Genomic DNA, 17,258 nt, shown 5'->3' with positions numbered 1-17,258 from the left:
ACATACTTTTCCGATATATGGTGGGCACTATCGGACGAATCTCCAAGTGTACTGTAGTCCCCCGTGTAGTTTCTCTACTTATTATCTAACACATACTCCAATTGCTATGGCTAAGTAAAACCAGCCTTTCTCCTCGGATAGGGTGGTAAATAACCCGACTAAGCATTAATTATAGCAAGCATAAAATTCACATAAACTGAAAATGCACACTTTACCACTTCAATCTTGGACATTGGACGCTCAGTTGCCCCAATACTGATGCCCCTCGCGGTATTTCTTTATCTTATATTGCAAATGGAAGGAGTACAACTGGGATTCTTTGATCTCCTCTACTAATCCAAGTGCCTTTTGCTATCAAAATGTAGTAACCGGGATGCACAAAGATCGACACAGTCAGTGTTCGTTAGCAACAGTGAGACAGAGAGTGAGAGAGAGTAGAGTAGAGAGTGTGCACGATTTTTGGGTACAATGACAAGTGTACCACTTTAGGTTTTTAGATAGATATATATGTGTAAGTACAAGTACTAAGGGTGTGTTCACACCTGAGCACATTAAAAGGCACGAGAGCCTTTATTCCCAACAACCTCCCACCTAAAGGCAATGTGCCTTAAGAGGATAAAAGAATCTGCTAAGTCTAGGTATATACAAAGCTGAAATACATATATCTATCCAACTCCCATTATCTATCGGCAATGAGCAAACCGCTCTGTTGAAAGACCCTTTGTGAGAAGGTCTGCAGGATTATCATTTGTATTCACTTTGACAAGCTCAATGCTCTTGCTGTCAAGTACATCTCTAATGAAGTGGTACTTCACTTGTATGTGCTTCGTCTTCGCATGAAAGATGGGATTTCGTGCTAGCATGATAGCACTCTAACTATCACAATGGAGAACATGTAGCTTTGTAATGCTAAGCTCTCCCACCAGACGTGAAAGCCATAAAGTCTCCTTGCATGCCTCAGTGGCAGCCACATACTCTGCTTGTGTAGTAGACAATGCAAGACACTTTTGTAGCGTGGAGATCCAAGAGACTGCTCCTCTTGTGAAAGTAAACACATACCGTAAAGCCAACGACAGATGCCTTCTGCTTTCCAAAGTAGATGCACAACTTCTTTGTGCCTTTGAGGTATCTCATAATACCTTTCACTGCTTCCCAATGCTGTTTGCCATGTATTTGCTAACCACTCCCACTGCAAAGGCAATGTCAGGACGTGTAGCAACCATAGCATACATCAAACTGCCAACAGCTGAAGCATATGGTATCTTGGCCATTTCAGCCTTCTCATCATTAGATGTAGGGCTGTCCTTTGCATTGAGTTTCACATATGGAGGCAATGGAACCCCAATCGTTTTCCCCCCCTCCATATTGAAACGTTGCAAAACCTTGGAGATATACTCCCGCTGAGATAGATAGAATAATTCTTTCGATCTATCTTTGAGTATTTTTATGCCAAGAATGTGATTTGTATCACCAAGATCCTTCATGTCAAAGCTGCCATGAAGACTTTGCTTCAGTGAGTCCAAGGCATGAGTCTCCCTGTCAGCATTCAACATGTCATCAACATACAAAACTAAGATAATTAGGCTGCCATTTGCTGCCTTCTTCGTGTACAAGCAGTGATACACTTGACTTCTATAGAAACCTTGAGACTGCATGAATGTATCAAACTTATGATACCATTCTCTTGGTGCTTGTTTCAGCCCATATAAACTCCTTTTGAATTTACATACCATCTTGTCTTTCCCTTTTTCCACAAACCATTCAGGCTGTTGCATATATATGTCTTCATGCAGATCACCATCTAAGAATGCAGTCTTTACATCCATCTGTATGAGCTCCATATCTTCAACTGCAACCAAGCCCAAAATGGTTCTCAATGTAGTCATTTTGACTACAAGAGATGTAACGTGTCCACCTGTTCACTCATAGGACACGTCTTAGCAGCCCATCGGGAAGAGGGTCCGGAAAGCATTGCCTGGCACTCCCATGGAATGTCACGGGGTTTGTGATCTAGGTCTTCCCGAGTCTGCCACGAAGCGGAAGGATTCCGGTCGTTCCCACTTAGGACCGACCTGAATCAGGGTTTTCCTAGCGGTTAAATTCCTAGAACGACAGCTAGCGTCGAACCCTTGGCGAACTACTTTACGCAAAAACGTCAGTGTCGAAGCGGATCCATGCTGCACTTGGTTCAAGGAAAATGGGAAACGAGAGGGATGCGAAGCTCGACCTCCCTGTCCATAAGACATAGTCCCATTCCGTTCCCCTAAAACAGCACAAATCGGGACTCTAGCTTCCTAGATTCTAAGTCATCGTTATCTTGCTGTCAACTTCTTTGAGAAAAGTTCCCGGCCAATCGGGACCACCCATCCGTAGGACGGACCCATGGCCACATCCACCGCACTTTCCTCGGGGTTGCTTTAGTTGTCTAATCTACCACATTTAGTTTGACACGCAAAAACCAGCTTCCTTAATTAACCAATTAATCATCGGTTCCTTCACGTAATCTTAGCACTGACATAGAAAAACAATGTCAAACAAGTTCCTTTTCAACAATTGATCTTATTTATCAGTCTTTAAAATACATTATAATAGTCCAGCCTGTAGGCTAATCCATAATCCGCCCGAAGGCTATCCATAATCTGCCCGAAGGCAATCCAACAATCCTCAGGGATTACTAATCCAAGTTTCCGCCCATAGACTAGTATGCGGGCCTCGAGATCCAATCCCGAGTCACATCGGCCTCTTGTGCAAGACCCGGAGGCAAGGGATTTATGGCCAGAGCCCCCCCTGTCACCCAAGCGTCCTCCTGCTCCAAGTAGTACCCGCGGAGAGATCTCTCGCGGCGGGTTCGGACCACGTACCTGGCGTGGCTAACAACCCCCTTGGTTAGGGTCAGGCAGACAGTCGGGGGTAACTGATGCTGCCTCTCCCTCTAGGCCTTCAACCTGAAGCATTAATTATTTTTCCATCTTTAGTTCATTGAGCAAAGAGTACAAACAGTGCTTCTAACTGTACAAACACAATCAATCCAGTGGTCGTTTATTTGGCTAACTGCTAAGGAGTGAATCCTTCTCTCTGAATGGATCCAACATTCGATCCGGGATCAATTGCGACTTGGCAAGATCTTGGGCAATCGTGTCGCTCTAACTCGATTTGTCAATTGCTTACTAGGCAATTCATAGTTACCCTATCTTGGCAACTTAGCCTCACAGAAGGGTGATGTAGCAGGATGACTACTCATCCTCTTGCAAATTAGACTTGCACTAGAACCTACCATCCTTGGTCCAAGGAGTGGCAAATCTATCTTGTGGTTTAAACACAAAGCCATGCGACGTTGCAACTTATTGCATAGGAGTCGCATCTGACTTGCGGGATCATTTCTCCCATCAAACGGCGTTCCTTGGTCAAGAAATACGTTTGGTCAAGATGTAGGGTTTGGGAGTCCTCTTGACCCAACCCAACCCAACCCTAACTATACTAGGCCGACAACGTTGGGCCCTAGGGTTTCTAAACTCAATCCGAAGTCTAGTATTAGGCCAATTTACCCTAGGGTAAAAACCCTAGATCGTTATTGTATGGGCGTCTAACTAACCCTAACATTCCGTGAATGTGGTAGAATCTTGGGATCGAAAGTCTTGACTTGGCGTCCCAAGTGCGATACTAGGCAGAATTTTTAACGTAGCTAAACCTCACCTAGCATTTTGAGGTGTTCGTCGTACCAACTAGTTATGCTTTTACGAAACTCATATAAAAACCTACGTTGAATTGCATCAAGAACTATACCTATAAACCCTTTGTCTGATGCATTGAATTCATGATTTAGTATGAAATGCATTTTTTTCTAAAACAACTTCGATAAAGAAATTCATGAATATCACGAGACCATTAAGATTTTAATTTGTCTTTCGACACTTAACGAACCTAGGATGCAATTAATATCGCATGCAACAGGTAAGTTCATGGTTTCCTTTTCATGCAATGCAATTCTTTGGACAATATTCTAACGGATGTTAACGATTATTTACTACGAATCATATCTAGGAAATCATTGCCTAAATGCATTATGCGCTTGTTCTTTCTTGCGAGGAAAACAAGGATGCATTTAAACAAATTTTCATCCCTTTAACCTACGCAATATGCGTTTCGGATTGTCACTTTGGAAATGCAAGCAAAGAGCAGCATGCAACTAAAAACTCGTAAGACGAATGAATAATTGCATTTATAACTTCCCCATGAAAATTAAACGTGTCCAATGCATTTCTTTTATGCAGAATTAAACTTCTAAGAACCTGGGTATGAGTACTCGCAACGATGTCCACGTGTAAACTTGGGTTGGAGGCTCCCGCGTGAGCACCTTGCGTCTTTTGTTTGGGGGCCATCGATGATGTAGACTCTTGACTCCGCAACTCGTCCTTGCCTTTATCCGATCTATGAACTTCCTCCAGCCTTTGGCAAATCAATCTCAAAATTTGCCTACTCCCTCCCTTGCGTAGAAATTATCCGTACAAGGCGTGGTTATAAAAACCCGGGGATAAGCCGTGTGTACAAGGCTTATGGAAGCTTTGTCTTTAGAAGCTTCTAAAGAAGCTTCCAAGAAGCTTCTAAAGAAGCTTCCAAGAAGCTTCTGCGTGAAACAGAATGACGTGGAGGGGAAATGATTGGGGAGGAGGGATGAAGGCGACGATTTAGGGAGATGGAGATGACGATAATGATGATGGCGATGGCGATAACGCAGGCGGCAGCAGGCCAGCGTGGCGTGACGTGGCGTGGTGACTGATGGCGACGGCCTGGGCAGCACGGCGGCTTCACGTCTGTCCTCTCTCTCTCTCTTTCTTCCTTCCCCAAAGCTTAAGGGGGAGGTTATATAGAGTAAGGGGGGGAAGGTAGCCACACACATGGCTTGTGTGCATGCCTCCTCTCTCATGCTTCCCCACACCACTTAGCTCCACTCCCTCTCACACTCCTTTCCCCTGCATTGCATCGGCTGAGGGGAGGGGGTAAATAATAGAACAAAATTTGCCATAACTTTGACCATTATCCATTTTTCCCTCTAGAAGAGGTGTTCTCGCACGGGCTTGCGGTCTTCAAACCGTGGCCTCTTATGCACCATACTGGTAGAGTTTATTAACGCGCGAGAGTGGAGCATTTAGCCCAGGGTTTTTCTAGTCGCGGGGAGATTATTTTAAGCTGCTCTTGCGCGGAGCGTGTAGTGGTCAAAATTCATTAATATTTTATCCGAAAATATTACATTCTCTTCCCCTTAGAGGAATCGAGATGTCCTCATCTCGAGAAGATTTGGGGGTATTGTTGGTTGAGAGTACTTTCATCCATCCAAGTGGCATCCTCTTCGGGATAATCTTTCCACTGGACGAGGTATTCTCTCAAGGTTCTGGATCTCAATTGCCTCTCCCTAACATCTAAGATCCTGTCAGGCCGTAGCTCAAGGACTCCTTGGCTAGGCATTACAACTTGTTGATCATCAAGCATGTGACTAGGATTAGGCACATACTTCTTGAGTAGGCTGATATGGAATACATTATGGACTTTTAGGTTCTCAGGGAGTTACAGTCTGTAAGCATTAGGCCCTAGGTACTTGAGGATCTTATAGAGTTGGTTCACAATACCTTGGACTTAGCTTTTTGTGTTCACCCAAGGATAGGGAATTTTTCTTTGGACGTACGCGAATGAAGACCATGTCATCTTCAACGAAGGATCTATCTTGACGTTTCAGGTCCGCGTAAGCCTTCTGTCTGTCCTTGGCGGCTTGGATGTCCTGTCTTATTGACTTCATTTGGTCATCCATATCTTCCAGCATTTGCTTTGAAGCTTTAATCCTTAAGGTTGGATCCGAGAAGTTTAAAGGACTTCGACAATCGTGCCCATACAATGCTTGAAAAGGGGTCATCTGAATGCTTTGTTGGTAGGAAGCATTGTAGGCAAACTCAACCAGTGGCAAATATTGAATCCACTTTTTGGGCTCGCGGCAACAATGTGCCCTTAGCATATCCTCAATGACTTGGTTGACTCGCTCTGTTTGACCATCGGTTTGGGGATGTTAAGCTGTACTGAAACAGAGTTGAGTCCCAATGGCTTCGAAGATAGCCCTCTAGAAATGTGATGTGAAGAGAGAGTCATGATCACTAATGATTCTTCTGGGCAGCCCATGCAGTTTGAATATCTCCTTGATGAATAACCTTGCAATGTCTGAGGCTTTATAGTTTGTCTTAACAGGAATAAGATGTGCAACCTTGATGAGCATATCCAGCACAACCATAATGGAGTTGTATCCTCCCTGAACTTGGGGCAGGCCAACAACGAAGTCCATACTGATGAATTCCCATTTCATTTGGGGAATGTCAAGCGGTGGCAACTTCCCTGGCATTTTGACACGTTCGGTCTTAATGCGTTGACAAGATAAACACTCAGTGATATATTTGAGAACGTCACTTTTAAGCGTCTCCCAATAATAGCTCTTTCTGACTGCATTGAGGGTCTTGGCATAGCCAGGATGTCCTGAAAAAGGGGAGTCATGAGCTTCCCAAAGTATTTTCTGCTCGAGTGACTGGCTTGCCGGTATACATAATCTCGTTCTATAGTAGACAAGTCCACTATTGATAGAGAATTCTAGATACTTTGCCTGTAGCTTCAGGTCTTGATCCTTGATAGGGATCTCTCTTAGCATCTTCTGATAGGTTGGATCATGGCATGCCTCTTCTTTAGCTAGCTCAAGTATTGGGTTGTTTGCCATGGATATCTTTGTGGCTAGAGATCTAGCTGTTGATGGATCTTGCAAGATTAGAGAATTCAAAAATGCCTTACGACTGAGTGCATCAGCAACTACATTCTCCTTTCCAGGCCGGTATTTGATTTCAAAATCATACTCCTCCAGCACTTTAATCCATCGACGTTGCCTCCTGTTGAGCTCATTTTGGATAAAGATCCATTTGAGACTTTTATGATCCGTCACTAGGGTAAACTTGTTACCTAGCAAGTAGTGTCTCCAAAGCTTGAGAGCATGGATGACAGCTAACAGCTCCAGATCATGAGTAGCATAGTTCCTTTCATGGCTCTTCAGTTTCCTCGAAGAGTATGCTACAGGATGACCTTCTTGCATAAGTACACATCCTAAGGCAAGTGAGCTAGCATCCGTTATTACTTCAAACTCCTTACTAAGGTCCGGAAGTTTCAAGATAGGTGCTGATGCCAAGCTTTGCTTTAGTTTGTCAAAGCTAGATTGTACAGCAGTTGACCATACAATCGATGTTTGCTTCTTCAGTAGATTCGTCAGAGGCGCTGCAATCAAGGCATAGTTTTTTATAAAGACCCTGTACCATCCTGTCAATCCAAGAAAACTACATAGTTCTTTGACAGTTGTTGGTGTTGGCCACTCTAGAACGTCTCTGACCTTGGCCGGGTCTAGTGAGATTCCTTCCGCTGATACAATGAATCCCAGATATTCAATCTGTCGCTTGAAGAATGCACACTTCTTCTTCTTGGTATAAAGCTTGTGTGCTCTCATTGTTTCAAGAACAATGCGAAGTTGGGATTCATGATCTTCTTCCTGTTTGGAGTAGACTAAGGTATCGTCAAAGAAGACGAGTACAAAGTCATCAAGATATGGCCTAAAGATATCATGCATCAACCTGTTGAGGGTGGCAGGAGCATTTGTTAGCCCGAATGACATGACTAGGAACTCAAAGTGCCCATATCTTGTGCTGAATGCCGTCTTTGGGATATCTTCTTTCTTGATCCTTATCTGATAATATCCAGACCTGAGATCAATCTTGGAGAAGATCTTCGCTCCTTGAAGACGGTTAGGAAGTTCATCTATTCTTGGAATGGGATATTTGTTCTTAATGATTGATTGATTCAACCCTCTGTAATCAATACATAATTGAAGCGTTCCATCCTTCTTCTTCTGGAACAGCACTGGAGCTCCCCATGGTGAATTGCTAGGACGAATGTAACCTTGTTCTAACAGTTGCTTAAGTTGCTCCTTCAGCTCAATCGCTTATGGGATGGACATTATGTATGGTCTCTTTGCAATAGGTACAGCTCTTGGCACTAGCTTGATTTCATGATCAACTTCCCTTTGAGACGGAAGTTTTGTCAACTCTTCAGAAAATACGTCGGCGTACTCCTTTAGCCATGAAGGTTTTTCGCTAGACTCCTGATTCTAATCTAGCTTATTTAGCTTAATTAAATAGACAGGTAGCCCCTTCCTAACTCCTTTTATTATCCGAGATGCTTTGGCTAGTTGAATTTTTGGCCTACCAGCCTCTCCTTGAGTTGTGACCAATTCCCCTTCAGAATTTCGAAAGGAAACTTGGCCCTTGCCACAGTGAATGTGGGCATCATTAGGTTTAAGCCAATCCATTCCGAGCAAACACTCGTGGATACCTAGGTTCATAACTCTGAATCTGACCGAAGTCGACTTTCCTCCCAGTAGGAATTCCACCTTAGCAGTTTGCCTGGTATAAGTGACCTCACGACCATTTGCTAATTCCACAAGTAAGGTAGGTGTATCTTTTGTGGCTATTCCTAATCTTCTTGCATAGACTGGTGAGATAAATGAATGTGTACTGCCACAATCAATCAAAGTCTTAAAGCTTTTACCTTGGTAATCCGATGGGGTTTGAATCACCGAGAATTGGCGATTCGGGCCTTTCTTGTGGAGAGCGGCATGAACAGTTGCCCTCTCAAAGTCAGCTTCCATGGTCGGGTCTTCTTCATCCCACATTTCCCTGTTGGCAACACTGGTGGTTCTTGACCGCATCACATCTCTTCCTGCTCCTGCAACGTTGGATATGCTCGCGGTGTTCACTTTCAGCGTCTGTAGCTGCTCTGTAATCACATCCATCAACTCCTTTTTGATGTTTGCAACTGAGTTGGATAAGTAATCCTTCAAGCTTTCTCCTCCTGACGTACTGGCAGTAGGGTTTTGAGGAGTCTCTGTAATCACTGCATAAACGGGAGGAAATGACCAGGCTCATTGCAATGGAAGCAACGGAGATTGCGGCCATTACCTTGGGTAGTAACGAATTTATTGACATTGTTGGTTCTAGCTTTCTTCCTTTGTCCCTGATTTTGGCCTTGTACTCTCTTCGCCTGGGACCTATACACTCCTTTGTTCTGATTTTTGTAAGACCAAGTCTTGTTATTTCTTGGCCTGGTCTGCACCTCCTGTATTATGGGTGCAGCTCGAATGAGCGCATCCTGAAGATTTGTCGGACGCATTGATTCGAGATGGGTATTTATAGGTGGGTTTAATCCGGTACAAAACTTTGACACCTGCTATGTCATATCCATTTGTGGCGCATACTTCAAAAGAGAGACGAACTTTGAATAGTAAGCATCAAAAGATAGACCAAGCTGTTTCAACTTATAGAACTCGTTCATCTTCTGTGTGTAATAGGCAGGTGGTAGATATCTTCCTCGCACAGCTCTTTTTAGCTTCTCCCAAGTAACTGACCCTTCCAAGTTCCCTTGGTCTCTGCACCAATGGCTTCCACCAAAGTCTTGCTTCGCCGGTAAGCTTCAATTTGGCGAGCATCACTTGGTTAGTGGGTGTAGTACCGAAACTCGTAAGACGAATGAATAATTGCATTCATAACTTCCCCATGAAAATTAAACGTGTCCAATGCATTCCTTTTATGCGGAATTAAACTTCTAAGAACCTGGGTATGAAGACTCGTAGCGATGTCCACGTGTAAACTTGGGTTGGAGGCTCCCGTGTGAGCACCTTGCGTCTTTTGTTTGGGGGCCATTGATGACGTAGACTCTTGACTCCGCAACTTGTCCTTGCCTTTATCCGATCTATAAACTTCCTCCAGTCTTTGGCAAATCAGTCTCAAAATTTGCCTACTCCCTCCCTTGTGCAGAAATTATCCTTACAAGGCGTGGTTATAAAAACCCGGGGATAAGCCGTGTGTACAAGGCTTATGGAAGCTTTGTCTTTAGAAGCTTCTAAAGAAGCTTCCAAGAAGCTTCTGTGTGAAACAGAATGACGTGGAGGAGAAATGATTGGGGAGGAGGGATGAAGGCGACGATTTAGGGAGATGGAGATGACGATAATGATGATGGCGATGGCGATAACGCAGGCGGCAACAGGCCAGCGTGGCGTGGCGTGGCGGTTGATGGCGACGGCCTGGGCAGCACGGCGGCTTCACGTTTGTCCTCTCTCTCTCTTCCTTTCTCCCCCCAAGCTTAAGGGGGAGGTTATATAGAGTAAGAGGGGGAAGGTAGCCACACACGTGGCTTGTGTACATGCCTCCTCCCTCATGCTTTCCCAACACCACTTAGCTCCACTCCCTCTCACACTCCTTTCCCCTGCCATGCATCGGCTGAGGGGAGGGGGTAAATAAAAAATAATAATTTGCCATAACTTTAACCATTATCCATTTTTCCCTCTAGAAGAGGTGTTCTCGCGTGGGCTTGCGGTCTTCAAGCCGCGGCCTCTTATGCACCATACGGGTAGAGTTTATTAACGCGCGAGGGTGGAGCATTTAGCCCAGGGTTTTTCTAGTCGTGGGGAGATTATTTTAAGCTGCTCTTGCGCGGAGCGTGTAGTGGTCAAAATTCATTAATATTTCATGCGGAAATATTACAGGAGAGAAGATCTCATCAAAATCAATTCCATGTTCCTACTTGTACCCCTTTGCAACGAATCTTACTTTGTACTTTGGTGAGGAACCAGAAGTGACCTTCATCTTGTAAACCCATTTGCATGGAAGTGTTTTTTGCCTTTTAGGCAACTGCACGAAGTCCCAAGTGCCATTTTTCTCAAGAGATCTCCAAAATGCCACTAATCGCAACACAAAAGCACAGAAACTTGTAGGAAAGCTAGATTAGCTCCAAATCCACTCGAGCAATTCGAAAATAGCTTTTGCCTAGATCAGCCTTCGATTTGCATGTAACAACTATCATCCACTCTTGGACAACTTTGCTGAATGGCTAGGCAGAGATAAACTCCAACCTATCCAACAATTGCATTGCTAGGCACAAGGCACCTCTGTCCTACCTGGGAACTGCACTGTCAGCAAAGGCACTTACGTGATGATGGATCTCTCCTGGCAACCATGATCTACCCAAATATAGGCTACATGATGAAGAAAATCTGTGTTTTCACACTTTTAGTTGTGTTTTCTTTCTTTTCGGGCATCTGTTAGCTTTTGAGTTGAATAATTACATTCAACATTAACTTTTAATTATTCAGCAATTAATGTATTTAAGTTTAACTGTCCTGGTCTGAAACTTCGATCCATGCCCAAATTTAACAAATCAAAAGAAACTGTTATTAAGGTTCCTTTAAATTGAATCAATCGACTATGTGCACAAACTCATACATTAATTAATTCATTGTTTAAAATTCACAAAGCCCTAATTATTGATGGACCTCCTTATGTCTGAGACAACTCATGCAATGTCCTAGACCCACCAAAAGAGAGTTCCAAAGGTAAATCACATTTGGGTGACAAAGAATTATTGTATTGACCATGTAATGGGTTTGCAACCATCACATTTTTTAGTACACGTCTTTATTAGAGAACAGGGATATTATATCTTTTAGTGTCTCATATCTTGATCAAATTGTGGGAAGGCACATTTTTAAAAGCATGTCTGTTGGGAGGCTCATTGACACTTTGGACTAATGGCTCATGCATGAAGTAGCATTTGTTCATATTCACATTGCTCGTGTTCTCCCAGGCCAGCAACGTGTTGCAGGCTGAGGCTCCATCTGCTGATACTGGAAGTGTACATTGGCAGTACAAGAGTTGCAACTGGAACATACCATCACTGTATTGGGTCAATTGTGGCTGCGTCAGGCATTGGTTTCAGGTGATGGTTGTAATGGCTGGAATGGTGGATTCAGCAGCCATTGTGATAGTGATGCTTGACAGTGCATCATCGTTACTTTTCTGCTTTTTAGAAGTCTATATCAGTCATTTCTTTCCTCTCTCTGTATTTTCTCTCTAGCCCTCAATGTGAAAACTCAAAAGAGTCTGATGTTTTGATAGCAGTCAGAGAGAATGCAGTTTCCAGCCCTTGGAATTGAGAAACATCCTTTTGGGCAACAAAGCTGGGAACGCTTGCACACAAGTGTCTATGTTTCCACTCATCTTGATAGTACTTAATGTTTGATCTGCATGTTAGTGTGCCCTGAAAATTTACTGATATATGAAATTTATATGCTGAGATCCTGTGTTCTTATAATGTCTGCCACCTTTGTTAGTTTACAGCTCTGTTTTGTATTTGTAGTTGAGTACTTTGGGTTTCTGAAAAGTTTCATATGTGTGATCTGCCTGCTTGAATCCAGAAGTGCTTCTTTGGCAGCATCTTTTGAAATCCTGGAGCATACCAGATTTGTTGTACTGTTTTTTTTTGCAGGATAGAGGCTGCCCATGAATACTCTGTGCAATCGAGAAATTTGTACAAACTTTGTAAGGATGGACCACTGCATGCAGCAGTGCAGGCTGTGGATCATAGTATTAGACAAGGAATACAAGTATCTCCTGATATATTTATGTACCTTGTAGATTGGTGCATAAGAGAGAGAGATATAGTGGTGGGCAGACGTGTGCATTCTGTTGCACTCAAGCATAATTTTATAGGGGACAGCAAGCTGAGATGCAGACTTATAGGGATGTATTCATCTTGTGGGAGTATTGATGAGGCATTAAAGGTGTTCCACTCTATACAGGAACAAAATATCTATTCTTGGAGTGCAATTATTTCAGCACATATTCAGCATGGTTTGTGTGAACAAGTGATGTTGCTATACAAACAGATGCAAATGTCAACTGTGAAGCCAAATGCACACACATTGGTAAGTGTCCTTAAAGCTTGTGCCAGTACAGCAGGTTTACTACAGGGTAAGGTGATCCATTCTGATATAATTGAAAAAGGACTTGAGTCAGATTTATATGCTGGGAGTGTCCTTATTGACATGTATGCCAAATGTGGAACAGTTGAAGATGCACACAGCATATTTGTCAGCCTACCAGCAAAAGATGTGGTCGTCTGGTCAGCATTAATTGCAGCATATGCTCAACATGGTCGTGGTTTAGAAGCACTTCAAGTATTTAATGATATGCAGCAGCAAGGTATAAAACCAAACAGGGTGACATTTGTGTGTGTTCTCAAATCATGCGCACTTGCAAATGCTATCAGTCAGGGCAAGTTAATCCATGCAGAGCTCACCAAACAGAAACTTGACACAGAACTGATTGTTGGAAACATCCTAGTAGATATGTATGGTAAATGTGGATCTTTAGAAGATGCTCTTAGTGTGTTTGATAAAATGCCACTTCGAGATATTGTAACATGGAATGCTGTCATATCAGCACATACAGATCTCGAATGCTATGAGGAAGCCTTTCACCTGTTAGCTTATATGCAGAAGTTAAATCTTGAACTGAACAATGCCACAATTCTGTTCTTATTGAAGCTTTTAGCTGGCGTATATGATCTGAAGGGCATAAACTTGATTCATGCAAACATTATTTATGAACAGGTTGATGTGGATGTACGTATCAGAAATACTTTGGTCGATGTGTATGCCAAATGTGGGAATGTAAGGGATGCATGCAAAATGTTTCATGAATTGCAAGCACCTGATGTTGTCTCTTGGAATACAATGCTTGGAGGATATGCTGACAACGGGTTTTGTGATGAAGCATTTGGTTTGTTTAAAAGAATGATAGAAGATGGGGTTGGAGTGGACAAGGTAACATATATTTCAATACTGAAAGCATGTGCTAGCTCAGAAGTGACAGAAAATGGCAAGCTAATACACATTCATATTATGAAACAAGGCCAAGAGTCAGATCCTTTCATAGAATGTACCCTGATTGACATGTATTCAAAGTACGGTTGCATTGAGGATGCACGCAACGTGTTTGACAATATTTCTGTGCAAAATTTAGTGGCATGGAATGCAATTATTTCAGGCTATGCTGACTGCGGGTTTTCAATAGAAACCCTTCACTTGTTCAAAAAATTGAAATCAGAAGGTGTGGAACCAAATAAAACTACAGCTCTTGCTGTTTTGAAAGCTTGTTCTGATCTAACAGCAATAAATGAGGGGAGGCTGTTCCACAGTGAGATCATAAAGCAGGAGTATGATTCAGATTTACAAGTTGGGAATTCTCTTGTTGGATTTTACACCAAGTGTGGGAGCCTTGTTGATGCACATAGAGTTTTCAACAGAATGCCTGTACAGGATGTGGTCTCGTGGTCTGTTCTTCTTTCAGGTTATGCAGATCATGCATTTGGTAAGAAGGCTCTCAATCTATTTGAGTTGATGCAACAGAAAGGTTTGGAACCAAACAAGGTGACCTTTCTCGGCATCCTCAAAGCATGTTCAAGTGCAGGAACATTAACACAGGGAAAACTGACACATATACTTGTCATGAAGCAAGGACTAGACCAGGATATTTCTATTGGGAGCACTTTGATTGATATGTATGCCAATTGTGGCAGTCTAATTGATGCACGTGAAATATTTGACAAATTACCTCAGCAGAATGTTGTGTCTTGGTCTGCCATGATTGGTGGGTATGCTGAGCATGGCCATGGTGAAGATGCTCTGACATTGTTCAATGACATGCAGTGTGAGGGACTAGAGCCAAATGAAGTCACTTACTTGTGTGTTCTGAGGGCATGTGCAAGCCTGGCAGCTCTGAATCAGGGAGAGCTTGTGCATCACAATATCATTGAGCAAGGTTTGGAGTCAAATACATCCATCGGAAGCACACTTGTTGACATGTATGCAAAATCTGGAAGCTTAGAAGATGCTCTTAAAGTCTTTAATGTGCTGCCTAGAAAAGATATGGTTTCATGGAATGCAATCATTGGTGCATATGCTGATCATGGCCAACACTGTACAGCCCACGGCTACTTTGAGGGCATGCTTGAAAAAGGTATTTGGCCAAATGATGTGACATTTATTTGCCTGCTAACTGCATGCAGCCATGCAGGTTATTTTCGTGAGGCCTATGATTACTTGGAGTTGATGATAAAGTATTATGGACTGTCAGCCACAATTCAACATTATGCCTGCATCATTGATATGTATGGTCGTTCAGGTTGCTTAGAAAAGGCAGAAAAGTTAGTTTTGAAATTGCCATTGGAACCTAACTCTACTGTGTATTTGAGTTTGCTTGGGGCTTGTGCGAAGTACAAAGATGTAGAGATAGGAAGAAGAGTCTTTGATCGTCTTTGCAGGTCTGGTTTTATGACTCCCACTGGATATGTGCTGATGTCGAACATCTATGCAGCCAATCAGTTGTTGGAGGATACAGAGGACCAATCTGAAATGTTCCCTCTTATGATAGATACATAATCCTATTCATATTATTTGCTACTGATTCTACATTGTTCAAGGATGGTTGATACAAGGTTAACCATTGCTGATATGGTGTTGATTATGATAAAAGAGGCTGCTATGCAGGAACTTACTGCTAGATATTTAATTGCCCTTGTTTAAAGCTGTTACACCAACCCAAGCTTATGAAGCTTGTGTTATAATTTGTCTGTAGTGATAGGCACTCGTTTTGTATGGACAAAGTCCGTTTCTTATGCAGATCAAAACACAGGGTGTCCCTGAATTATGAGTGGGTACCTTATTTGGTCTTTTCTACCTTAAAAAAGTCTGGCTGATTATGTTAATGAAGAGAAGAAAAATAACACAATGGCTTTACATTGGTGCAAGACTTGAGAGCAAAAAGGAAGAAATAAAGTTGTCAGGGAGAATTCAGGGTGTAATACTCAATTAGATCTACAGAAAGCAGCAAAACAAACTCACCAAAAGGCAGAGAAAGAGAATGATGGATTGACAGTTCTATATGCTCATGTACAAAGTTTCCTGGCATGTCTATGCATCCTAAAATGGAGCAGAGTAGAAGGCAGAAGGGGAAGTTTTGCTATAAACACTGGAGAATTTAGGAAGCTGGGACATAGGACTCAGGTTTTTTTTCGGCAAAGAAAATGTGGCTAATTATATTACTTCAGAAAAAACCTGAATACAACGAAGTGCTCATGCTCAACCGACTAGCTGGAGCTGATGCAGAGTCACAGATATATCAAGTATACAAGCCTCTCAAGGCAGTCTGGGGGGGATGGGAGCAAGAAGCCATGGAAGGGGGGGGGGGTTGTGATAAACCTGCACTCGTTACGCACTCAACACGGCACAGAAAGGTAACACGATATATGAGCTCAAGGTATACTCTTGTATTATTCAATCCAAAAAGCGGGACAACATAGACACATCCCAGGACTACACCCTCGTGACGCCACACATAAGAGGGTTCACCACTGGGTATAGGGAATCACACGTAGAGTGGAAACAAGGCAGGGCTTTGAGTCACTACTACTCCCTATATAGGTGCAATCGGTAGCAACGGCATGGTATAGCTACAAAGCCCTTACACTCACCCCCGCTTACTGGATTGCTGACCTCAGCAATCTAAGGGTAGCGTTTGTTATTTGACTCATCCGGGGTCTTAACGCAGCTTTTCCTAGCAAGCTGGTCAGTGTCTGCCAGTCTAAGGGGACCACGGGGTCTTAACACAGTCTATACTCTCAGACTGGCCAGTGTCTGCCGCACTAGGATGTTGGGGGCTTTTTTGTTTGATGGAGTTATTTGTGATGATTGCTACCATGCGAGTCCACCCTCGACTCGATTACATTTGAGGAGTGGAGGTACATTTGGGGTCTATGATTGAGAACCGCATTATTTTGTTGGAGTGCTGGGGCGGCTCAAGGGTCGGTAGAAGGAGCAGGTGGGTTCTCCTCGAGCCAAAGGGCGAAGGCATCTTTTCCGCGTTCACGGGCCTCCGCTTCTGAGATCCAAGTGGCCTCCTTGAGTGGACGCCCACGCCACTTGGTGAGGTATTCGGGGAAGCCTCTTTGTTCCCGGCGTCGGAGGAATGCTTCTACTTCGAAGGGACCATTGGAATGGAGCATTGGTACGCGCCGTCCCCATTGGTTGTCGGGATAGAACCTGCGCAGAAGACGAGCATAAAATGCGTTATGAACACAAACACTGTCTAGCAGGTCCAGCTTGTAGGTGACTTCGTTCAGCGCTTGAGTGATTCGGTAGGGTCCATAGTAGCGGTGATTGAACTTGGGGGTCATGTTTTTGGGAAGTGACATATTCTTAGAGCTCACTAGGACCATGTCTCCTTTGGCGAATAGTACAGCCTTTCTCTTCTTGTTTGCTTGCGCTGTCATGGTTATCTTGCTTTGCTCGAGGCTTT

At 43.3% G+C, this 17,258-nt stretch overlaps 1 protein-coding gene across 4 annotated transcripts in view; it reads left to right on the top strand.

Annotated features, from left to right (window-relative positions):
- The window catches only part of LOC148038126 (pentatricopeptide repeat-containing protein At3g09040, mitochondrial-like), a 42,483-nt gene extending 26,512 nt beyond the window's left edge, over positions 1 to 15,971 (top strand). For 2 of the 4 annotated variants that reach the window (XM_087669222.1, XM_087669225.1), the window contains exon 2: positions 12,388 to 15,971. In XM_087669222.1, the coding sequence (XP_087525348.1) occupies positions 12,524 to 15,343 (2,820 nt within the window). In that variant the 5' untranslated portion in view covers positions 12,388 to 12,523 and the 3' untranslated portion in view covers positions 15,344 to 15,971. Of the gene's footprint in view, positions 1 to 11,706 lie in introns of all 4 variants that reach the window. The other 2 variants (XM_087669228.1, XM_087669220.1) reach the window with 2 other exon arrangements.
- The last annotated feature ends 1,287 nt before the right edge of the window (positions 15,972 to 17,258 follow it).

Source organism: Lygodium microphyllum, chromosome 3 (assembly GCF_053477565.2).
Source record: "Lygodium microphyllum isolate KBCC chromosome 3, Lygodium_microphyllum_v1.1.10, whole genome shotgun sequence".
In the NCBI taxonomy this organism is placed as follows: Eukaryota; Viridiplantae; Streptophyta; class Polypodiopsida; order Schizaeales; family Lygodiaceae; genus Lygodium; species Lygodium microphyllum.
The sequence above is the reverse complement of the archived record's forward strand: the minus strand, read 5'-3'. Positions and strand labels throughout refer to the sequence as shown.